At 43.9% G+C, this 26,731-nt stretch overlaps 1 protein-coding gene across 5 annotated transcripts in view; it reads left to right on the forward strand.

Moving 5' to 3' along the window:
• The window catches only part of PTPRO (protein tyrosine phosphatase receptor type O), a 550,218-nt gene that overhangs the window by 385,331 nt on the left and 138,156 nt on the right, over positions 1-26,731 (forward strand). For all 5 annotated transcript variants that reach the window (XM_063446603.1, XM_063446604.1, XM_063446607.1 and 2 more), the window contains one exon: positions 1,827-1,862. In XM_063446603.1, the coding sequence (XP_063302673.1) occupies positions 1,827-1,862 (36 nt within the window). The remainder of the gene's footprint in view (positions 1-1,826; positions 1,863-26,731) is intronic.

Below are 26,731 nucleotides of genomic sequence, written 5' to 3' on the forward strand. Positions count from 1 at the left end.
TTTAAACATGCAACAAAATACAGCATATTCACAAGGCCAAAACATATCAAATGCATAAAAAATGTGGTGTTGCTCAGATTGTCCCTTGAAGCTGTTATTAATCACTAACTGTTTAGGTTGAGAATAGAGTTTTGTTAGTGGCTTTGCAGACATGTCTATAAAGAATCCAGGGTGGGAGAGTAGTTCAGAGGGAGACTGTTATAGTAATCGTGATTCTGATCATTTACACTCTCCTTAGTTGTATCTGTGAGTAAGAGCCTACCATTACCAGCAGAAAATGGATTGTGATTGTACTTAACGCATACAATACAAACTGTTATCAAATGAAGCTTTTTTGAAGATATAGGCCACTATTTGAATGTCATGGTTTCTGCAGAGTATTGGGGATAGGCTGATGTTTATTAGAGATATCTTTTACTATAGTTATATAGCATGCTTAGTATAGTTATACTTAACAAGTGAGCTTTTTAATTTAAAGGCTTTTAATTTTCTATTGATTAAGTAAAATATATATATTTGTCTTTATATCTGATGCATACCTCCTAAATCTGGGCAGCGTCGGAGACCAGTGATTCGCTTGTCTCTGACGCTGCCCAAAGATTGGATTGGCAGGCCACCTGTGCATCATCCAGGACACCAAGGGCAAGCCCGAGCACCACCTCAGTTCTCTGCGCAGGCTTCCTAGTGCTCAGATTATATGGTATAAGATTTTCTAAAGATGAACTATATGCTTGCTTGGGATAGTTCCCTGGTGTCCCACTTTTGAGAACGGCAGGACAGAAGCCAAAAACTGGGAGTGTTTCAACAAAATTGGGATGGTTGGAAGGCCTACTTAATGGAGCAGAGCATGGTAGGAAATTTGGGAAACAGCTCAATGTGAAGGACCCATTTTCATGGCAGTATACAAAGTACAGTGAGATTTAGCAAACTTACTATTATTATTATTATTATTATTGCCATTTATATAGCGCCAACAGATTCCGTAGCGCTTTACAATATTATGAGAGGGGGGATGTAACTATAAATAGGACAATTACAAATAAACTTACAGGAACAATAGGTTGAAGAGGACCCTGCTCGATCGAGCTTACATTCTATAGGAGGTGGGGTGTAAAACACATTAGGACAGGAATTTGCAGTCAAATAAGGTGGGCTGCCCTTTAGGAGAGGGCAAGAGACAAGTATGTGAGGTATGGGTTAGTCTTGGAGGCCATAAGCTTTCCTAAAGAGATGGGTTTTAAAGCACTTCTTAAAAGATGCAAGACTAGGGGAGAGTCTGATGGCGGTAGGCAGGCTATTCCATAGGAAGGGAGCCGCCCACGAGAAGTCCTGCAAGCACGAGTTGGCCGTACGGGTGCGGACAACGGACAGGAGGTGGTCACGGGCAGAGTGGAGAGACCGAGAAGGGACATACCTATGGATCTGTGAGGAGATACATACGTATCATTATAAATACTTGTTAGTTGGGCTGCCACTTGGCTGATATTTTACCGGCTGATCCAGTGTTTGAGGCTGTCTGGGCAATGCCGTAATTGCAAAAATGTACACACGGGTAAACACGTATTCATTCAAACTGTATACATACAATGATACATACAACTCCCATGGGCGGTAGTTTTTTCCAAGAAAGGTTGCAACTCTGTGTGCTCGCAGTCTGACAATCACAATTTATATATTATTGAATATAAATGCCTCACACAATAAAATGCATGCTGCACGGTCCTAAATCCTCTCCCTGTTACTACAACAATAAATTCAAAACATTGAACACAGTTTACTCTTTTTTACTCTTTTTATGTTTTTACATCTACATGTTTTTGTTTTAGGAATAAAAATGGATTCAAGAAGCGGAAGTTGACCAAGTATGTATTATTCACACTTTAGTTTACAATAAAGGCATATTTATAATTGTTGCTGTGGGGGACATTTTATAAATTATATTTAAATTATGTTCAGCTGAACATTTTTACCCTTTCTCTGGGTCTGTAAGAAAAAGTAAAATTAGCTGATTATCTTAAGTATGTGGGGAATATTGCTATCAATTTAGTATCATACATCTTATCTAGATCTGGGACAGAACCTAGATTAGCTTGGAATCATAAACGTTATCTAGATCTGTGACAGAACCTAGATTAGCTTGGTATCATACACGTTATCTAGATCTGTGACAGAACCTAGATTAGCTTGGTATCCTACACGTTATCTAGATCTGGGACAGAACCTATATATTAGCTTGGTATCATACACGTTATCTAGATCTGTGACAGAACCTAGATTAGCTTGGAATCATAAACGTTATCTAGATCTGTGACAGAACCTAGATTAGCTTGGTATCCTACACGTTATCTAGATCTGGGACAGAACCTATATATTAGCTTGGTATCATACACGTTATCTAGATCTGTGACAGAACCTAGATTAGCTTGGTATACTACACGTTATCTAGATCTGTGACAGAGCCTAGATTAGCTTGGTATCATACACGTTATCTAGATCTGTGACAGAACCTATAAATTAGCTTGGTATCATACACGTTATCTAGATCTGTGACAGAACCTATATTTTAGCTTTGTATCATACACGTTATCTAGATCTGTAACAGAACCTATAAATTAGCTTGGTATCATACACGTTATATAGATCTGTGACAGAACCTAGATTAGCTTGGTATCATACACGTTATCTAGATCTGTGACAGAACCTATATATTAGCTTGGTATACTACACGTTATCTAGATCTGTGACAGAACCTATACATTAGCTTGGTATCATACACGTTATCTAGATCTGTGACAGAACCTAGATTAGCTTTGTATCATACACGTTATCTAGATCTGTGACAGAACCTAGATTAGCTTGGTATCATACACGTTATCTAGATCTGTGACAGAACCTAGATTAGCTTGGTATCATACACATTATCTAGATCTGTGACAGAACCTATAAATTAGCTTGGTATCATACACGTTATCTAGATCTGTGACAGAACCTAGATTAGCTTTGTATCATACACGTTATATAGATCTGTGACAGAACCTATATATTAGCTTGGTATCATACACGTTATCTAGATCTGTGACAGAACCTATATATTAGCTTGGTATCCTACACATTATCTAGATCTGTGACAGAACCTAGATTAGCTTGGTATCATACACGTTATCTAGATCTGTGACAGAACCTAGATTAGCTTGGTATCATACACGTTATCTAGATCTGTGACAGAACCTATATATTAGCTTGGTATCATACACGTTATATAGATCTGTGACAGAACCTATATATTAGCTTGGTATCATACACGTTATCTAGATCTGTGACAGAACCTAGATTAGCTTGGTATCATACACGTTATCTAGATCTATGACAGAACCGAGATTAGCTTGGTATCATACACGTTATCTAGATCTGTGACATAACCTAGATTAGCTTGGTATCATACACGTTATATAGATCTGTGACAGAACCTATATATTAGCTTGGTATCATACACATTATCTAGATCTGTGACAGAACCTAGATTAGCTTGGTATCATACACGTTATCTAGATCTGTGACAGAACCTAGATTAGCTTGGTATCATACACGTTATCTAGATCTATGACAGAACCTAGATTAGCTTTTGTATCATACACGTTATCTAGATCTGTGAAAGAACCTATAGATTAGCTTGGTATCATACACGTTATCTAGATCTGTGACAGAACCTATATATTAGCTTGGTATCATACACGTTATCTAGATTTGTGACAGAACCTATATATTAGCTTGGTATCATACACGTTATCTAGATCTGTGACAGAATCTATATATTAGCTTGGTATCCTACACGTTATATAGATCTGTGACAGAACCTATATATTAGCTTGGTATCATACACGTTATATAGATCTGGGACAGAACCTAGGTTAGCTTGGTATTATACACGTTATCTAGATCTGTGACAGAACCTAGATTAGCTTGGTATCATACACGTTATCTAGATCTGTGACAGAACCTAGATTAGCTTGGTATCATACACGTTATATAGATCTGTGACAGAACCTAGATTAGCTTGGTATCATACACCTTATTTATTATTATTATTATTATTATTATTATTGCCATTTATATAGCGCCAACAGATTCCGTAGCGCTTTACAATATTTTGAGAGGGGGGGATGTAACAATAAATAAGACAATTACAAGAAAACTTACAGGAATAATAGGTTGAAGAGGACCCTGCTCAAATGAGCTTACAGTCTATAGGAGGTGGGGTATTAGAAACATTAGGATAGGAAATATCAAGTAGGAGTGAAGCAGAGCTGGAGGAGAGAGCAAAGCACTATCCCATAGGAGAGCAAGAGACAGGTATGTAAGGGAGAGATTACTCTGGGAGGCCATACGCTTTCCTGAAGAGATGGGATTTAAGGCCCTTCTTAAATGATTGAAGACTAGGGGAGAGTCTGATGGCAGTAGGCAAGTTATTCCATAGGAGAGGAGCCGCCCGTGAGAGATCCTGCAAGCGTGAGTTGGCCGTACGGGTGCGAGCAGCGGTCAGGAGGTGGTCGCGGGCAGAGCGGAGGGTACGAGGAGGGGCATACCTCTGGATCAGTGAAGAGATATAAGAGGGGCTGGAATTGTTCAGTGCTTTAAATGTATGGGTTAGCACTTTGAATTGACTCCTATAGGATACAGGGAGCCAATGTAAGGACTGGCAGAGGGGCGAGGTGTGAGAGGACCGACTGGATAGGAAAATCAGTCTAGCTGCAGCATTCATTACAGACTGTAGTGGGGCAGTACGGCTTTTGGGGAGACCAATCAGGAGAGGGTTACAGTAATCCATGCGGGAAATTACTAGAGCATGGACAAGCTCCTTGGTAGCATCTTGCGTAAGAAAGGGGCGGATGCGGGCTATGTTTTTGAGTTGGAACCTACAGGACTTGGCAACAAACTGGATGTGAGACTCAAAGGTGAGACCAGAGTCAAGTATGACGCCAAGACAGCTTGTAGGGATGGACTCATGTGGATATCACTGACTTGAAGGGAGAGTGAGAGAGGAGGATCAGTATTAGGAGGAGGAAAGACCAGGAGTTCAGTTTTAGAGAGGTTAAGTTTGAGAAAGCGTGACGACATCCAGTCAGAGATGGAAGAGAGGCAAGCAGTGACACATTGCAGGACGGCCGGGGAGAAGTCCGGTGAGGAGAGGTATATCTAAGTGTCATCAGCGTACAGGTGGTAGTTGAATCCAAAAGAGGCAATAAGTTTTCCAAGAGAGGCAGTATAAAGAGAAAATAGAAGGGGACCAAGGACAGAGCCTTGGGGAACTCCAACCGAGACAGGGCGAGGGGAGGAGGTATCCTTGGAAAAGGAGACACTAAATGAGCGTTGGGAGAGATAGGAGGAAAACCAAGAGAGGACAGAGTCACAGAGACCGAGTGATTGAAGAGTTTGAAGGAGGAGAGCATGATCAACTGTGTCAAAGGCAGCAGAGAGGTCAAGGAGAATTAATATGGAGTAGTGACCTTTGGATTTAGCGGAGATTAGGTCATTAGTCACTTTGATAAGAGCGGTCTCAGTAGAGTGGAGAGGGCGGAAGCCAGACTGAAGAGGGTCAAGGAGAGAGTTGGAATTAAGGAAGTGAGACACACGGGTAAAGACAAGTCTTTCCAAAAGCTTTGATGAGCTTTGATTTACAGGTGATACTCGAAAAATTAGAATATTGTGCAAAAGTTGGAAAAAAGGGGAAACTAATATAGGAAATAGACGCATTACATGCAAAGCAAGATAGTTCAAGCCGTGATTTGTCATAAGTGCGATGATTATGGCTTACAGCTCATGAAATCCCCAAATCCACAATCTCAGTAAATTTGAATATTGTCAAAAGGTGCAATATTCTAGGCTCACAGTGTTCCACTCTAATCAGCTAAGTAAGCCATAACACCTGCAAAGGGTTTCTGAGCCTTTAAATGGTCTCTCAGTCTTGTTCAGTAGGAATCACAATCATGGGGAAGACTGCTGACCGGACAGTTGTACAGAAAACCATCATTAACACCCTCAAAAGGTAATTGCGAAGGAAGTTGGATGTTCCCAAAGTGCTATATCAAAGCACATTAATAGAAAGTCATGTGGAAGGGAAAAGTGTGGAAGAAAAAGGTGGGATGACCGCAGCCTGGAGAGAATTGTCGGGAAAAGGCCATTCAAAAGTGTTGGGACTTTCACAAGGAGTGGACTGAGGCTGGAGTCAGTGCATCAAGAGCCACCACACACAGACGGATCCTGGTCATGGGCTTCAGATGTCGTATTCCTCTTGTCAAGCCGCCCCTGAACAACAAATATCAGAAGCGTCTTACCTGGGCTAAAGAAAAACAGACCTGGTCTGTTACTCAGTGGCCCAAAGTCCTCTTTTGAAGTCCAATGTGAAGAACAGTCTGTGTTGATTTGGGGAGCCATGTCATCTGCTGGTATTGGTCCACTGTGCTTCATTACGTCCAGGGTCAACGCAGCCATCTATCAGGAGATTTTGGAGCACTTCATGCTTCCTTCCACAGACTAGCTTTATGGGGATGCTGACTTCATTTTCCAGCAGGACTTGGCACCTGCCCTCACTGCCAAAAGCACCAAAGCCTGGTTCAATGACCGTGGGATTACTGTCCAGCAAACCCGCCTGATGAGAGACATGAGGCCAAACAATGGAGAAGAGCTGAAGGCCGCTATTGAAGCATCCTGGTCTTCCATAACCCCTCAGCAGTGCCACAGGCTGATAGCTTCCATGCCACGCCACATTGAGGTAGTAATTGCTGCAAGTACTGCGTCCATACTGAGTCTGACATTGTTCACTCCTTGTTTTATTGATTGCATGTAATATTCTAATTTACTGAGATTGTGGATTTGGGGTTTTCATGAGCTGTAAGCCATAATCATTGCACTTATGACAAATCACGGCTTGAACTATCTTGCTTTGCATGTAATGCGTCTATCTCATTGTGACGAGACCAATCTCGCCACATTGCATTGGAGGAGCCTGGTTGCCCGCCTGCTGCCTTTGGATTATGGACCGGCAGCTAAAGGGTTAATTTTACTGTGCAGAAGGATTTATTTCTCCCTTTCTGCACAGCCGTTCGGTAGATGCTATCTACCGAACAAACAGCCGTTTTTCAGCCTCCCCAGAGGCGTGGGAAGCCGGCCGGCGCTGTTAATGGGCCACCCAGAAGCTGGCGTGTGCCCTCCATCTACCTCCCTGAAGCCGCGGTTAACCGTGGCTTAACGTGCGTGTGCCGGCAATTGACCACCCAGTAGCTGCGGTTAACCGCAGCTTAATTGATTGTTACTGGGTGGCCGCGGTTACACTTAGCGGCCGCTAGATGGCGGTGTTCTGGAGCTCCCCGGGCAGCCAGCGCTTTTCTGCCCGGCTTTCCTGCACCAATCACGGACACTATTACGTGCAGGCACAGCTGAACCTCCAGCCCCTGGTTCTTATTCGTGTAGATTTAACCGAATACATGTAAATTCGGTAGTTTGTATATGTGAATGTTAATCCAGACAGCTATGCCATGGAGCCAATTCGTGTTATTAAAGACTCTGTCTCCATGGCAATTAAACTGTATTCGTGTGGTCTGAGTGCCATTCACCTAATAATGTGCACTCAGACCTGAGCTATCTAGGGATATGTTACATGTCTTATGTGCAAAAAGTAACTTTGTGTATTTTAAAGTGATAGTCTGTCTTTGTGTCCCCACGTGTGTAATGGAGTTTTGCCTTTGTCCTGGGAGATAATTGAATTACTTCTCCAATTATCTCCAGGGCAGAGGGGAGGAAGCCAGGATGCATTGTGGGGATGTTTTACTTCTGTATGTCCTGAAATGCAAAATGTCTGTCTTTTGTTACAGTCTTCCATCTGGTCCCCTAGGGGAGTGTCCACCAGGTGGCAGACCTGCGTAAATACAGGGGCAGGTAGCCCTCAATAAACAGACCATTGCTTGACCCTCAACACGGAGCCTTGTCTCGTTCTTGGGGGGATTCACTGTATGCTGATAGGGACTGACTGCCAGGAGTGTAAGCCGCTTGGGAGCTTTTCCTGTTCGTCTTCTAGCAGCTATTCGTGTGATTCCAGTTCGGGAGTTTGGTGCATTCACTTATGTCATACAAGTTATGCATACAAGTTTATTCCCTTGTATGCAATTCGGGAGTTTGGTGCATTCAATTATGTTCAATTCGTGAGTTTTGGTGATTTTACAGTAGCTGTGCCTGTCTGTGAAAAGGGGATTATCGCCTAAAGGATTTTAACCCCTTGTCTGCTGAAACGGTCCGTTACACTCATTTATTAATTTCCCCTTTTACGTTGCATTGCACAATATTCTAATTTTTCGAGTATCACCTATATATAGCTAAGGAACAGAGCTACACAGCCAAGATATCTAGCTATAACACAGAGCTGCACAGCCAAGATATCTAGCTATAACACAGAACTGCACAGCCAAGATATCTAGCTATAGCACAGAGCTGCACAGCCAAGATATCTAGCTATAGCACAGAGCTGCACAGCCAAGATATCTAGCTATAGCAAAGAGCTGCACAGCCAAGATATCTAGCTATAGCAAAGAGCTGCACAGCCAAGATATCTAGCTATGACACAGAGCTGCACAGCCAAGATATCTAGCTATAGCACAGAGCTGCACAGCCAAGATATCTAGCTATAGCACAGAGCTGCACAGCCAAGTTATCTAGCTATAGCACAGAGCGGCACAGCCAAGATATCTAGCTATAGCACAAAGCTGAACAGCCAAGATATCTAGCTATAGCAAAGAGCTGCACAACCAAGATATCTAGCTATAGCAAAGAGCTGCACCGCCAAGATATCTAGCTATAGCGCAGAGCTGCACAGCCAAGTTATCTAGCTATAGCACAGAGCTGCACAGCCAAGATATCTAGCTATAGCACAGAGCTGAACAGCCAAGATATCTAGCTATAGCAAAGAGCTGCACAGCCAAGATATCTAGCTATAGCAAAGAGCTGCACAGCCAAGATATCTAGCTATAACACAGAGCTGCACAGCCAAGATATCTAGCTATAGCACAGAGCTGCACATCTGGTCCCCTAGGGGAGTGTCCACCAGGTGGGAGACCTGCATAAATACAGGGGCAGGTAGCCCTCAATAAACAGACCACTGCTTGACCCTCAACACGGAGCCTTGTCTCGTTCTTGGGGGGATTCACTGTATGCTGATAGGGACTGACTGCCAGGAGTGTAAGCCTCTTGGGAGCTTTTCCTGTTCGACTTCTAGCAGCTATTCGTGTGATTCCAGTTGGGGAGTTTGGTGCATTCACTTATGTCATACAAGTTATGCATTCAAGTTTATTCCCATGTATGCAATTCGGGAGTTTGATGCATTCAATTATGTTCAATTCGTGAGTTTTGGTGATTTTACAGTAGCTGTGCCTGTCTGTGAAAAGGGGATTATCGCCTAAAGGATTTTAACCCCTTGTCTGCTGAAACGGTCCGTTACACTCATATATTAGTTTCCCCTTTTACGTTGCATTGCACAATATTCTAATTTTTCGAGTAACACCTGTATATAGCTAAGGAACAGAGCTACACAGCCAAGATATCTAGCTATAACACAGAGCTGCACAGCCAAGATATCTAGCTATACCACAGAGCTGCACAGCCAAGATATCTAGCTATAACACAGAACTGCACAGCCAAGATATCTAGCTATAACACAGAGCTGAACAGCCAAGATATCTAGCAATAGCAAAGAGCTGCACAGCCAAGATATCTAGCTATAGCAAAGAGCTGCACAGCCAAGATATCTAGCTATAGCACAGAGCTGCACAGCCAAGATATCTAGCTATAGCACAGAGCTGCACAGCCAAGATATCTAGCTATAGCACAGAGCTGCACAGCCAAGATATCTAGCTATAGCACAGAGCTGCACAGCCAAGATATCTAGCTATAACACAGAGCTGAACAGCCAAGATATCTAGCTATAGCAAAGAGCTGCACAGCCAAGATATCTAGCTATAGCAAAGAGCTGCACAGCCAAGATATCTAGCTATAACACAGAGCTGCACAGCCAAGATATCTAGCTATAGCACAGAGCTGCACAGCCAAGATATCTAGCTATAGCACAGAGCTGCACAGCCAAGATATCTAGCTATAGCACAGAGCTGCACAGCCAAGATATCTAGCTATAACACAGAGCTGAACAGCCAAGATATCTAGCTATAGCAAAGAGCTGCACAGCCAAGATATCTAGCTATAGCAAAGAGCTGCACAGCCAAGATATCAAGCTATAACACAGAGCTGCACAGCCAAGATATCTAGCTATAGCAAAGAGCTGCACAGCCAATATATCTAGCTATAGCAAAAAGCTGCACAGCCAAGATATCTAGCTATAGCACAGAGCTGCACAGCCAAGATATCTAGCTATAGCACAGAGCTGCACAGCCAAGATATCTAGCTATAGCACAGAGCTGCACAGCCAGGATATCTAGATATAACACAGAGCTGCACAGCCAAGATATCTAACTATATCAAAGAGCTGAACAGCCAATATATCTAGCTATAGCACAGAGCTGCACAGCCAAGATATCAAGCTATAGCACAGAACTGCACAGCCAAGATATCTAACTATAGCAAAGAGCTGAACAGCCAAGATATCTAGCTATAACACAGAGCTGCACAGCCAAGATATCTAGCTATAGCACAGAGCTGCACAGCCAAGATATCTAACTATAGCAAAGAGCTGAACAGCCAAGATATCTAGTTATAGCAATGAGCTGAACAGCCAAGATATCTGGCTATAACACAGAGCTGCACAGCCAAGATATCTAGCTATAACACAGAGCTGCACAGCCAAGATATCTAGCTATAACAGAGCTGCACAGCCAAGATATCTAGCTATAACACAGAGCTGCACAGCCAACATATCTAGCTATAGCACAGAGCTGAACAGCCAAGGTATCTAGCTATAGCACAGAACTGCACAGCCAAGATATCTAGCTATAACACAGAGCTGCACAGCCAACATATCTAGCTATAGCACAGAGCTGCACAGCCAACATATCTAGCTATAGCACAGAGCCGCACAGCCAAGATATCTAGCTAGAGCACAGAGCTGCACAGCCAGGATATCTAGCTATAACACAGAGCTGCACAGCCAAGATATCTAGCTACAACAGAGCTGCACAGCCAAGATATCTAGCTATAGCACAGAGCTGCACAGCCAACATATTTATCTATAACACAGAGCTGCACAGCCAAGATATCTAGCTATAACACAGAGCTGCACAGCCAAGATATCTAGCTATAGCACAGAGCTGCACAGCCAATATATCTAGCTATAATAAAGAGCTGCACAGCCAAGATATCTAGCTATTTCAAAGAGCTGCACAGCCAAGATATCTAGCTATAACACAGAGCTGCACAGCCAACATATCTAGCTATAGCACAGAGCTGAACAGCCAAGGTATCTAGCTATAGCACAGAGCTGCACAGCCAAGATATCTAGCTATAACACAGAGCTGCACAGCCAACATATCTAGCTATAGCACAGAGCTGCACAGCCAACATATCTAGCTATAGCACAGAGCCGCACAGCCAAGATATCTAGCTATAGCACAGAGCTGCACAGCCAACATATTTAGCTATAACACAGAGCTGCTCAGCCAGGATATCTAGCTATAACACAGAGCTGCACAGCCAAGATATCTAGCTACAACAGAGCTGCACAGCCAAGATATCTAGCTATAACACAGAGCTGCACAGCCAAGATATCTAGCTATAACACAGAGCTGCACAGCCAAGATATCTAGCTATAACACAGAGCTGCACAGCCAAGATATCTAGCTATAACACAGAGCTGCACAGCCAAGATATCTAGCTATAACAGAGCTGCACAGCCAAGATAGCTAGCTATAACACAGAGCTGCACAGCCAAAATATCTACCTATAGTAGCACAGAGCTGAACAGCCAAGGTATCTAGCTATAACACAGAGCTGCACAGCCAGGATATCTAGATATAACACAGAGCTGCACAGCCAAGATATCTAACTATATCAAAGAGCTGAACAGCCAATATATCTAGCTATAGCACAGAGCTGCACAGCCAAGATATCAAGCTATAGCACAGAACTGCACAGCCAAGATATCTAGCTATAGCAAAGAGCTGAACAGCCAAGATATCTAGCTATAGCACAGAGCTGCACAGCCAGGATATCTAGATATAACACAGAGCTGCACAGCCAAGATATCTAACTATATCAAAGAGCTGAACAGCCAATATATCTAGCTATAGCACAGAGCTGCACAGCCAAGATATCAAGCTATAGCACAGAACTGCACAGCCAAGATATCTAGCTATAGCAAAGAGCTGAACAGCCAAGATATCTAGCTATAACACAGAGCTGCACAGCCAGGATATCTAGCTATAACACAGAGCTGCACAGCCAAGATATCTAGCTACAACAGAGCTGCACAGCCAAGATATCTAGCTATAGCAAAGAGCTGCACAGCCAAGATATCTAGCTATAACACAGAGCTGCACAGCCAAGATATCTAGCTATAGCAAAGAGCTGAACAGCCAAGATATCTAGCTATAACACAGAGCTAAACAGCCAAGATATCTGGCTATAATACAGAGCTGCACAGCCAAGATATCTAGCTATAGCACAGAGATGCACAGCCAAGATATCTAGCTATAACACAGAGCTGCACAGCCAAGATATCTAGCTATAACAGAGCTGCACAGCCAAGATATCTAGCTATAACACAGAGCTGCACAGCCAAGATATCTAGCTATAGCACAGAGCTGAACAGCCAAGGTATCTAGCTATAGCACAGAGCTGCACAGCCAAGATATCTAGCTATAGCACAGAGCTGCACAGCCAAGATATCTAGCTATAACACAGAGCTGCACAGCCAACATATCTAGCTATAGCACAGAGCTGCACAGCCAACATATCTAGCTATAGCACAGAGCCGCACAGCCAAGATATCTAGCTATAGCACAGAGCTGCACAGCCAACATATTTAGCTATAACACAGAGCTGCACAGCCAGGATATCTAGCTATAGCACAGAGCCGCACAGCCAAGATATCTAGCTATAGCACAGAGCTGCACAGCCAACATATTTAGCTATAACACAGAGCTGCACAGGCAAGATATCTAGCTATAGCACAGAGCTGCACAGCCAGGATATCTAGCTATAACACAGAGCTGTACAGCCAAGATATCTAGCTACAACAGAGCTGCACAGCCAACATATTTAGCTATAACACAGAGCTGCACAGCCAGGATATCTAGCTATAACACAGAGCTGCACAGCCAAGATATCTAGCTATAACACAGAGCTGCACAGCCAACATATTTAGCTATAACACAGAGCTGCACAGCCAGGATATCTAGCTATAACAGAGCTGCACAGCCAACATATCTAGCTTTAGCACAGAGCTGCATAGCCAATATATCTAGCTATAGCACAGAGCTGCACAGCCAAGATATCTAGCTATAACACAGAGCTGCACAGCCAACATATTTAGCTATAACACAGAGCTGCACAGCCAGGATATCTAGCTATAACAGAGCTGCACAGCCAACATATCTAGCTATAGCACAGAGCTGCATAGCCAATATATCTAGCTATAGCACAGAGCTGCACAGCCAAGATATCTAGCTATAGCACAGAGCTGCACAGCCAGGATATCTAGCTATAACACAGAGCTGCACAGCCAAGATATCTAGCTACAACAGAGCTGCACAGCTAAGATATCTAGCTATAGCACAGAGCTGCACAGCCAAGATATCTAGCTATAGCACAGAGCTGCACAGCCAAGATATCTAGCTATAACACAGAGCTGCACAGCCAAGATATCTAGCTATAACACAGAGCTGCACAGCCAAGATATCTAGCTATAACACAGAGCTGCACAGACAAGATATCTAGCTATAGCACAGAGCTGCACAGCCAAGATATCTAGCTATAGCAAAAAGCTGCACAGCCAAGATATCTAGCGATAGCACAGAGCTGCACAGCGAATATATCTAGCTATAGCACAGAGCTGCACAGCCAGGATATCTAGATATAGCACAGAGCTGCACAGCCAAGATATCTAACTATATCAAAGAGCTGAACAGCCAATATATCTAGCTATAGCACAGAGCTGCACAGCCAAGATATCAAGCAATAGCACAGAACTGCACAGCCAAGATATCTAGCTATAGCAAAGAGCTGAACAGCCAAGATATCTAGCTATAGCACAGAGCTGCACAGCCAGGATATCTAGATATAACACAGAGCTGCACAGCCAAGATATCTAACTATATCAAAGAGCTGAACAGCCAATATATCTAGCTATAGCACAGAGCTGCACAGCCAAGATATCAAGCTATAGCACAGAACTGCACAGCCAAGATATCTAGCTATAGCAAAGAGCTGAACAGCCAAGATATCTAGCTATAACACAGAGCTGCACAGCCAAGATATCTAGCTATCGCAAAGAGCTGAACAGCCAAGATATCTAGCTATAGCACAGAGTTGCACAGCCAAGATATCTAGCTATAGCACAGAGCTGAGCAGCCAATATATCTAGCTATAGCACAGAGCTGCACAGCCAAGATATCTAGCTATAGCACAGAGCTGCAGAGCCAAGATATCTAGCTATAGCACAGAGCTGCACAGCCAAGATCTCTAGCTATAGCACAGAGCTGCACAGCCAAGATATCTAGCTATAGCACAGAGCTGCACAGCCAACATATCTAGCTATAACACAGAGCTGCACAGCCAAGATATCTAGCTATAGCACAGAGCTGCACAGCCAACATATTTAGCTATAACACAGAGCTGCACAGCCAGGATATCTAGCTATAGCACAGAGCCGCACAGCCAAGATATCTAGCTATAGCACAGAGCTGCACAGCCAACATATTTAGCTATAACACAGAGCTGCACAGGCAAGATATCTAGCTATAGCACAGATCTGCACAGCCAGGATATCTAGCTATAACACAGAGCTGCACGGCCAAGATATCTAGCTACAACAGAGCTGCACAGCCAAGATATCTAGCTATAGCACAGAGCTGCACAGCCAAGATATCTAGCTATAACACAGAGCTGCACAGCCAACATATCTAGCTATAACACAGAGCTGCACAGCCAAGATATCTAGCTATAGCACAGAGCGGCACAGCCAAGATATCTAGATATAGCAATGAGCTGAACAGCCAAGATATCTGGCTATAACACAGAGCTGCACAGCCAAGATATCTAGCTATAACACAGAGCTGCACAGCCAAGATATCTAGCTATAACAGAGCTGCACAGCCAAGATAGCTAGCTATAACACAGAGCTGCACAGCCAAAATATCTAGCTATAGTAGCACAGAGCTGAACAGCCAAGGTATCTAGCTATAACACAGAGCTGCACAGCCAGGATATCTAGATATAACACAGAGCTGCACAGCCAAGATATCTAACTATATCAAAGAGCTGAACAGCCAATATATCTAGCTATAGCACAGAGCTGCACAGCCAAGATATCAAGCTATAGCACAGAACTGCACAGCCAAGATATCTAGCTATAGCAAAGAGCTGAACAGCCAAGATATCTAGCTATAGCACAGAGCTGCACAGCCAGGATATCTAGACATAACACAGAGCTGCACAGCCAAGATATCTAACTATATCAAAGAGCTGAACAGCCAATATATCTAGCTATAGCACAGAGCTGCACAGCCAAGATATCAAGCTATAGCACAGAACTGCACAGCCAAGATATCTAGCTATAGCAAAGAGCTGAACAGCCAAGATATCTAGCTATAACACAGAGCTGCACAGCCAACATATCTAGCTATAACACAGAGCTGCACAGCCAAGATATCTAGCTATAACAGAGCTGCACAGCCAAGATATCTAGCTATAACACAGAGCTGCACAGCCAAAATATCTAGTTATAGCAATGAGCTGAACAGCCAAGATATCTAGCTATAACACAGAGCTGCACAGCCAACATATCTAGCTATAACACAGAGCTGCACAGCCAAGATATCTAGCTATAACAGAGCTGCACAGCCAAGATATCTAGCTATAACACAGAGCTGCACAGCCAAAATATCTAGCTATAGTAGCACAGAGCTGAACAGCCAAGGTATCTAGCTATAACACAGAGCTGCACAGCCAAGGTATCTAGCTATAACAGAGCTGCACAGCCAAGATATCTAGCTATAGCACAGAGCTGCACAGCCAACATATCTAGCTATTTCACAGAGCTGCACAGCCAACATATCTAGCTGTAGCACAGAGCCGCACAGCCAAGATATCTAGCTATAACAGAGCTGCACAGCCAAGATATCTAGCTATAGCACAGAGCTGCACAGCCAACATATCTAGCTATTTCACAGAGCTGCACAGCCAACATATCTAGCTATAGCACAGAGCCGCACAGCCAAGATATCTGGCTATAATACAGAGCTGCACAGCCAAGATATCTAGCTATAGCACAAAGCTGCACAGCCAAGATATCTAGCTATAACACAGAGCTGCACAGCCAAGATATCTAGCTATAACACAGAGCTGCACAGCCAATATATCTAGCTATAACACAGAGCTGCACAGCCAAGATATCTAGCTATAGCACAGAGCTGCACAGCCAAGATATCTAGCTATAACACAGAGCTGCACAGCCAACATATCTAGCTACAACAGAGCTACACAGCCAAGATATCTAGCTATAGCACAGAGCTGCACAGCCAACATATTTAGCTATAACACAGAGCTGCACAGCCAGGATATCTAGCTATAGCACAGAGCCGCACAGTCAAGATATCTAGCTATAGCACAGAGCTGCACAGCCAACATATTTAGCTATAACACAGAGCTGCACAGGCAAGATATCTAGCTATAGCACAGAGCTGCACAGCCAGGATATCTAGCTATAACACAGAGCTGCACAGCCAAGATATCTAGCTACAACAGAGCTGCACAGCCAAGATATCTAGCTATAGCACAGAGCTGCACAGCCAAGATATCTAGCTATAACACAGAGCTGCACAGCCAACATATCTAGCTATAACACAGAGCTGCACAGCCAAGATATCTAGCTATAGCACAGAGCTGCACAGCCAAGATATCTAGTTATAGCAATGAGCTGAACAGCCAAGATATCTGGCTATAACACAGAGCTGCACAGCCAAGATATCTAGCTATAACACAGAGCTGCACAGCCAAGATATCTAGCTATAACACAGAGCTGCACAGCCAAGATATCTAGCTATAACAGAGCTGCACAGCCAAGATATCTAGCTATAACACAGAGCTGCACAGCCAAAATATCTAGCTATAGTAGCACAGAGCTGAACAGCCAAGGTATCTAGCTATAACACAGAGCTGCACAGCCAAGGTATCTAGCTATAACAGAGCTGCACAGCCAAGATATCTAGCTATAGCACAGAGCTGCACAGCCAACATATCTAGCTATTTCACAGAGCTGCACAGCCAACATATCTAGCTATAGCACAGAGCCGCACAGCCAAGATATCTAGCTATAGCACAAAGCTGCACAGCCAACATATTTAGCTATAACACAGAGCTGCACAGCCAGGATATCTAGCTATAACACAGAGCTGCACAGCCAAGATATCTAGCTACAACAGAGCTGCACAGCCAAGATATCTAGCTATAGCACAGAGCTGCACAGCCAACATATCTAGCTACAACAGAGCTGCACAGCCAAGATATCTAGCTATAGCACATAGCTGCACAGCCAAGATATCTAGCTATAGCACAGAGCTGCACAGCCAAGATATCTAACTATAGCACAGAGCTGCACAGCCAACATATCTAGCTATAGCACAGAGCCGCACAGCCAAGATATCTAGCTATAGCACAGAGCTGCACAGCCAAGATATCTAGTTATAGCAATGAGCTGAACAGCCAAGATATCTAGCTATAACACAGAGCTGCACAGCCAGGATATCTAGCTATAACACAGAGCTGCACAGCCAAGATATCTAGCTATAACACAGAGCTGCACAGCCAAGATATCTAGCTATAACAGAGCTGCACAGCCAAGATATCTAGTTATAGCAATGAGCTGAACAGCCAAGATATCTAGCTATAATACAGAGCTGCACAGCCAAGATATCTAGCTATAACAGAGCTGCACAGCCAAGATATCTAGCTATAACACAGAGCTGCACAGCCAAGATATCTAGCTATAACACAGAGCTGCACAGCCAATATATCTAGCTATAGCACAGAGCTGCACAGCCAAGATATCTAGCTAAAGCAAAGAGCTGCACAGCCTAGATATCTAGCTATAGCACAGAGCTGCACAGCCAAGATATCTAGCTATAGCACAGAGCTGAACAGCCAAGATATCTAGCTATAACACAGAGCTGCACAGGCAAGATATCTAGCTATAGCAAAAAGCTGCACAGCCAAGATATCTAGCTATAGCACAGAGCTGCACAGCCAATATATCAAGCTATAGCACAGAGCTGAACAGCCAAGATATCTAACTATAGCAAAGAGCTGAACAGCCATGATATCTAGCTATAACACAGAGCTGCACAGCCAAGATATCTAGCTATAACACAGAGCTGCACAGCTAAGATATCTAGCTATAACACAGAGCTGCACAGCCAATATATCTAGCTATAGCAAAGAGCTGAACAGCCAAGATATCTAGCTATAACACAGAGCTGCACAGCCAAGATATCTAGCTATAGCACAGAGCTGCACAGCCAGGATATCTAGCTATAACACAGAGCTGCACAGCCAAGATATCTAGCTATAACACAGAGCTGCACAGGCAAGATATCTAGCTATAACACAGAGCTGCACAGGCAAGATATCTAGCTATAGCACAGAGCTGCACAGCCAGGATATCTAGCTATAACACAGAGCTGCACAGCCAGGATATCTAGCTATAACACAGAGCTGCACAGGCAAGATATCTAGCTATAACACAGAGCTGCACAGCCAAGATATCTAGCTATAACACAGAGCTGCACAGCTAAGATATCTAGCTATAGCACAGAGCTGCACAGGCAAGATATCTAGCTATAACACAGAGCTGCACAGCCAAGATATCTAGCTATAGCACAGAGCTGCACAGCCAAGATATCTAACTATAGCACAGAGCTGCACAGCCAAGATATCTAGCTATAGCACAGAGCTGAACAGCCAAGATATCTGGCTATAATACAGAGCTGCACAGCCAAGATATCTAGCTATAACACAGAGCTGCACAGCCAAGATATCTAGCTATAACAGAGCTGCACAGCCAAGATATCTAGCTATAACACAGAGCTGCACAGCCAAGATATCTAGCTATAGCACAGAGCTGCACAGCCAAGATATCTAGCTATAGCACAGAGCTGAACAGCCAAGGTATCTAGCTATAGCACAGAGCTGCACAGCCAAGATATCTAGCTATAGCACAGAGCTGCACAGCCAAGATATCTAGCTATAACACAGAGCTGCACAGCCAACATATCTAGCTATAGCACAGAGCTGCACAGTCAACATATCTAGCTATAGCACAGAGCCGCACAGCCAAGATATCTAGCTATAGCACAGAGCTGCACAGCCAACATATTTAGCTATAACACAGAGCTGCACAGCCAGGATATCTAGCTATAGCACAGAGCCGCACAGCCAAGATATCTAGCTATAGCACAGAGCTGCACAGCCAACATATTTAGCTATAACACAGAGCTGCACAGGCAAGATATCTAGCTATAGCACAGAGCTGCACAGCCAGGATATCTAGCTATAACACAGAGCTGCACAGCCAAGATATCTAGCTACAACAGAGCTGCACAGCCAAGATATCTAGCTATAGCACAGAGCTGCAGAGCCAAGATATCTAGCTATAACACCGAGCTGCACAGCCAAGATATCTAGCTATAACACAGAGCTGCACAGCCAAGATATCTAGCTATAGCACAGAGCTGCACAGCCAAGATATCTAGTTATAGCAATGAGCTGAACAGCCAAGATATCTGGCTATAACACAGAGCTGCACAGCCAAGATATCTAGCTATAACACAGAGCTGCACAGCCAAGATATCTAGCTATAACAGAGCTGCACAGCCAAGATATCTAGCTATAACACAGAGCTGCACAGCCAAAATATCTAGCTATAGTAGCACAGAGCTGAACAGCCATGGTATCTAGCTATAACACAGAGCTGCACAGCCAAGATATCTAGCTATAACAGAGCTGCACAGCCAAGATATCTAGCTCTAGCACAGAGCTGCACAGCCAACATATCTAGCTATAACACACGGCTGCACAGCCAACATATCTAGCTATAGCATAGAGCCGCACAGCCAAGATATCTAGCTATAGCACAAAGCTGCACAGCCAACATATTTAGCTATAACACAGAGCTGCACAGCCAGGATATCTAGCTATCACAGAGCTGCACAGCCAAGATATCTAGCTACAACAGAGCTGCACAGCCAAGATATCTAGCTATAGCACAGAGCTGCACAGCCAAGATATCTAGCTATAGCACAGAGCTGCACAGCCAAGATATCTAGCTATAGCACAGAGCTGCACAGCCAAGATATCTAACTATAGCACAGAGCTGCACAGCCAACATATCTAGCTATAGCACAGAGCCGCACAGCCAAGATATCTAGCTATAGCACAGAGCCGCACAGCCAAGATATCTAGCTATAACACAGAGCTGCACAGCCAAGATATCTAGCTATAGCAAAGAGCTGCACAGCCTAGATATCTAGCTATAGCACAGAGCTGCACAGCCAAGATATCTAGCTATAATACAGAGCTGCACAGCCAAGATATCTAGCTATAACAGAGCTGCACAGCCAAGATATCTAGCTATAACACAGAGCTGCACAGCCAAAATATCTAGCTATAGTAGCACAGAGCTGAACAGCCATGGTATCTAGCTATAACAGAGCTGCACAGCCAAGATATCTAGCTCTAGCACAGAGCTGCACAGCCAACATATCTAGCTATAACACACGGCTGCACAGCCAACATATCTAGCTATAGCATAGAGCCGCACAGCCAAGATATCTAGCTATAGCACAAAGCTGCACAGCCAACATATTTAGCTATAACACAGAGCTGCACAGCCAGGATATCTAGCTATCACAGAGCTGCACAGCCAAGATATCTAGCTACAACAGAGCTGCACAGCCAAGATATCTAGCTATAGCACAGAGCTGCACAGCCAAGATATCTAGCTATAGCACAGAGCTGCACAGCCAAGATATCTAGCTATAGCACAGAGCTGCACAGCCAAGATATCTAACTATAGCACAGAGCTGCACAGCCAACATATCTAGCTATAGCACAGAGCCGCACAGCCAAGATATCTAGCTATAGCACAGAGCCGCACAGCCAAGATATCTAGCTATAACACAGAGCTGCACAGGCAAGATATCTAGCTATAGCACAGAGCTGCACAGCCAAGATATCTAGCTATAACACAGAGCTGCACAGCCAAGATATCTAGCTATAACACAGAGCTGCACAGCCAAGATATCTAGCTATAGCAAAAAGCTGCACAGCCAAGATATCTAGCTATAGCACAGAGCTGCACAGCCAAGATATCAAGCTATAGCACAGAACTGCACAGCCAAGATATCTAGCTATAGCACAGAGCTGCACAGCCAAGATATCTAGCTATAGCACAGAGCTGAACAGCCAAGATATCTAGCTATAACACAGAGCTGCACAGCCAAGATATCTAGCTATAGCAAAGAGCTGAACAGCCAAGATATCTAGCTATAACACAGAGCTGCACAGCCAAGATATCTAACTATAGCACAGAGCTGCACAGCCAAGATATCTAGCTATAACACAGAGCTGCACAGCCAAGATATCTAGCTATAGCAAAGAGCTGAACAGCCAAGATATCTAGCTATAACACAGAGTTGCACAGCCAAGATATCTAGTTATAGCAAAGAGCTGAACAGCCAAGATATCTAGCTATAACACAGAGCTGCACAGCTAAGATATCTAGCTATAACACAGAGCTGAACAGCCAAGATATCTAGCTATAACACAGAGCTGCACAGCCAAGATATCTAGCTATAACAGAGCTGCACAGCCAAGATATCTAGCTATAACACAGAGCTGCACAGCCAAGATATCTAGCTATAACACAGAGCTGAACAGCCAAGATATCTAGCTATAATACAGAGCTGCACAGCCAAGATATCTAGCTATAACAGAGCTGCACAGCCAAGATATCTAGCTATAACACAGAGCTGCACAGCCAAGATATCTAGCTATTTCAAAGAGCTGAACAGCCAAGATATCTGGCTATAACACAGAGCTGCACAGCCAAGATATCTAGCTATAACACAGAGCTGCACAGCCAAGATATCTAGCTATAACACAGAGCTGCACAGCCAAGATATCTAGCTATAACACAGAGCTGCACAGCCAAGATATCTAGCTATAGCACAGAGCTGAACAGCCAAGATATCTGGCTATAATTCAGAGCAGCACAGCCAAGATATCTAGCTATAACACAGAGCTGCACAGCCAAGATATCTAGCTATAGCACAGAGCTGCACAGCCAAGATATCTAGCTATAACACAGAGCTGCACAGCCAAGATATCTAGCTATAGCACAGAGCCGCACAGCCAAGATATCTAGCTATAGCACAGAGCTGCACAGCCAACATATCTAGCTACAACAGAGCTACACAGCCAAGATATCTAGCTATAGCACAGAGCTGCACAGCCAACATATCTAGCTATAACACAGAGCTGAACAGCCAAGATATCTAGCTATAACACAGAGCTGAACAGCCAAGATATCTGGCTATAATTCAGAGCAGCACAGCCAAGATATCTAGCTATAGCACAGAGCTGCACAGCCAAGATATCTAGCTATAGCACAGAGCCGCACAGCCAAGATATCTAGCTATAGCACAGAGCTGCACAGCCAACATATCTAGCTACAACAGAGCTACACAGCCAAGATATCTAGCTATAGCACAGAGCTGCACAGCCAACATATTTAGCTATAACACAGAGCTGCACAGCCAAGATATCTAGCTATAGCACAGAGCTGCACAGGCAAGATATCTAGCTATAGCACAGAGCTGCACAGCCAGGATATCTAGCTATAACACAGAGCTGCACAGCCAAGATATCTAGCTACAACAGAGCTGCACAGCCAAGATATCTAGCTATAGCACAGAGCTGCACAGCCAAGATATCTAGCTATAACACAGAGCTGCACAGCCAACATATCTAGCTATGACACAGAGCTGCACAGCCAAGATATCTAGCTATAGCACAGAGCTGCACAGCCAAGATATCTAGTTATAGCAATGAGCTGAACAGCCAAGATATCTAGCTATAACACAGAGCTGCACAGCCAACATATCTAGCTATAACACAGAGCTGCACAGCCAAGATATCTAGCTATAACAGAGCTGCACAGCCAAGATATCTAGCTATAACACAGAGCTGCACAGCCAAAATATCTAGTTATAGCAATGAGCTGAACAGCCAAGATATCTAGCTATAACACAGAGCTGCACAGCCAACATATCTAGCTATAACACAGAGCTGCACAGCCAAGATATCTAGCTATAACAGAGCTGCACAGCCAAGATATCTAGCTATAACACAGAGCTGCACAGCCAAAATATCTAGCTATAGTAGCACAGAGCTGAACAGCCAAGGTATCTAGCTATAACACAGAGCTGCACAGCCAAGGTATCTAGCTATAACAGAGCTGCACAGCCAAGATATCTAGCTATAGCACAGAGCTGCACAGCCAACATATCTAGCTATTTCACAGAGCTGCACAGCCAACATATCTAGCTGTAGCACAGAGCCGCACAGCCAAGATATCTAGCTATAACAGAGCTGCACAGCCAAGATATCTAGCTATAACACAGAGCTGCACAGCCAAGATATCTAGCTATAGCACAAAGCTGCACAGCCAACATATTTAGCTATAACACAGAGCTGCACAGCCAGGATATCTAGCTATAACACAGAGCTGCACAGCCAAGATATCTAGCTACAACAGAGCTGCACAGCCAAGATATCTAGCTATAGCACAGAGCTGCACAGCCAAGATATCTAGCTATAGCACAGAGCTGCACAGCCAAGATATCTAGCTATAGCACAGAGCTGCACAGCCAAGATATCTAACTATAGCACAGAGCTGCACAGCCAACATATCTAGCTATAGCACAGAGCCGCACAGCCAAGATATCTAGCTATAGCACAGAGCTGCACAGCCAACATATTTAGCTATAACACAGAGCTGCACAGCCAAGATATCTAGCTATAGCACAGAGCTGCACAGCCAAGATATCTAGCTATAACACAGAGCTGAACAGCCAAGATATCTAGCTATAACACAGAGCTGAACAGCCAAGATATCTAGCTATAACACAGAGCTGCACAGCCAAGATATCTAGCTATAACACAGAGCTGCACAGCCAAGATATCTAGCTATAACACAGAGCTGAACAGCCAAGATATCTAGCTATAATTCAGAGCAGCACAGCCAAGATATCTAGCTATAGCACAGAGCCGCACAGCCAAGATATCTAGCTATAGCACAGAGCTGCACAGCCAACATATCTAGCTACAACAGAGCTACACAGCCAAGATATCTAGCTATAGCACAGAGCTGCACAGGCAAGATATCTAGCTATAACACAGAGCTGCACAGCCAAGATATCTAGCTACAACAGAGCTGCACAGCCAAGATATCTAGCTATAGCACAGAGCTGCACAGCCAAGATATCTAGCTATAACACAGAGCTGCACAGCCAACATATCTAGCTATGACACAGAGCTGCACAGCCAAGATATCTAGCTATAGCACAGAGCTGCACAGCCAAGATATCTAGTTATAGCAATGAGCTGAACAGCCAAGATATCTAGCTATAACACAGAGCTGCACAGCCAACATATCTAGCTATAACACAGAGCTGCACAGCCAAGATATCTAGCTATAACAGAGCTGCACAGCCAAGATATCTAGCTATAACACAGAGCTGCACAGCCAAAATATCTAGTTATAGCAATGAGCTGAACAGCCAAGATATCTAGCTATAACACAGAGCTGCACAGCCAACATATCTAGCTATAACACAGAGCTGCACAGCCAAGATATCTAGCTATAACAGAGCTGCACAGCCAAGATATCTAGCTATAACACAGAGCTGCACAGCCAAAATATCTAGCTATAGTAGCACAGAGCTGAACAGCCAAGGTATCTAGCTATAACACAGAGCTGCACAGCCAAGGTATCTAGCTATAACAGAGCTGCACAGCCAAGATATCTAGCTATAGCACAGAGCTGCACAGCCAACATATCTAGCTATTTCACAGAGCTGCACAGCCAACATATCTAGCTGTAGCACAGAGCCGCACAGCCAAGATATCTAGCTATAACAGAGCTGCACAGCCAAGATATCTAGCTATAACACAGAGCTGCACAGCCAAGATATCTAGCTATAGCACAAAGCTGCACAGCCAACATATTTAGCTATAACACAGAGCTGCACAGCCAGGATATCTAGCTATAACACAGAGCTGCACAGCCAAGATATCTAGCTACAACAGAGCTGCACAGCCAAGATATCTAGCTATAGCACAGAGCTGCACAGCCAAGATATCTAGCTATAGCACAGAGCTGCACAGCCAAGATATCTAGCTATAGCACAGAGCTGCACAGCCAAGATATCTAACTATAGCACAGAGCTGCACAGCCAACATATCTAGCTATAGCACAGAGCCGCACAGCCAAGATATCTAGCTATAGCACAGAGCTGCACAGCCAACATATTTAGCTATAACACAGAGCTGCACAGCCAAGATATCTAGCTATAGCACAGAGCTGCACAGCCAAGATATCTAGCTATAACACAGAGCTGAACAGCCAAGATATCTAGCTATAACACAGAGCTGAACAGCCAAGATATCTAGCTATAACACAGAGCTGCACAGCCAAGATATCTAGCTATAACACAGAGCTGCACAGCCAAGATATCTAGCTATAACACAGAGCTGAACAGCCAAGATATCTAGCTATAATTCAGAGCAGCACAGCCAAGATATCTAGCTATAGCACAGAGCCGCACAGCCAAGATATCTAGCTATAGCACAGAGCTGCACAGCCAACATATCTAGCTACAACAGAGCTACACAGCCAAGATATCTAGCTATAGCACAGAGCTGCACAGGCAAGATATCTAGCTATAACACAGAGCTGCACAGCCAAGATATCTAGCTACAACAGAGCTGCACAGCCAAGATATCTAGCTATAGCACAGAGCTGCACAGCCAAGATATCTAGCTATAACACAGAGCTGCACAGCCAACATATCTAGCTATGACACAGAGCTGCACAGCCAAGATATCTAGCTATAGCACAGAGCTGCACAGCCAAGATATCTAGTTATAGCAATGAGCTGAACAGCCAAGATATCTAGCTATAACACAGAGCTGCACAGCCAACATATCTAGCTATAACACAGAGCTGCACAGCCAAGATATCTAGCTATAACAGAGCTGCACAGCCAAGATATCTAGCTATAACACAGAGCTGCACAGCCAAAATATCTAGTTATAGCAATGAGCTGAACAGCCAAGATATCTAGCTATAACACAGAGCTGCACAGCCAACATATCTAGCTATAACACAGAGCTGCACAGCCAAGATATCTAGCTATAACAGAGCTGCACAGCCAAGATATCTAGCTATAACACAGAGCTGCACAGC

The sequence above is a fragment of the Pelobates fuscus genome, chromosome 3, assembly GCF_036172605.1.
Source record: "Pelobates fuscus isolate aPelFus1 chromosome 3, aPelFus1.pri, whole genome shotgun sequence".
In the NCBI taxonomy this organism is placed as follows: domain Eukaryota; kingdom Metazoa; phylum Chordata; class Amphibia; order Anura; family Pelobatidae; genus Pelobates; species Pelobates fuscus.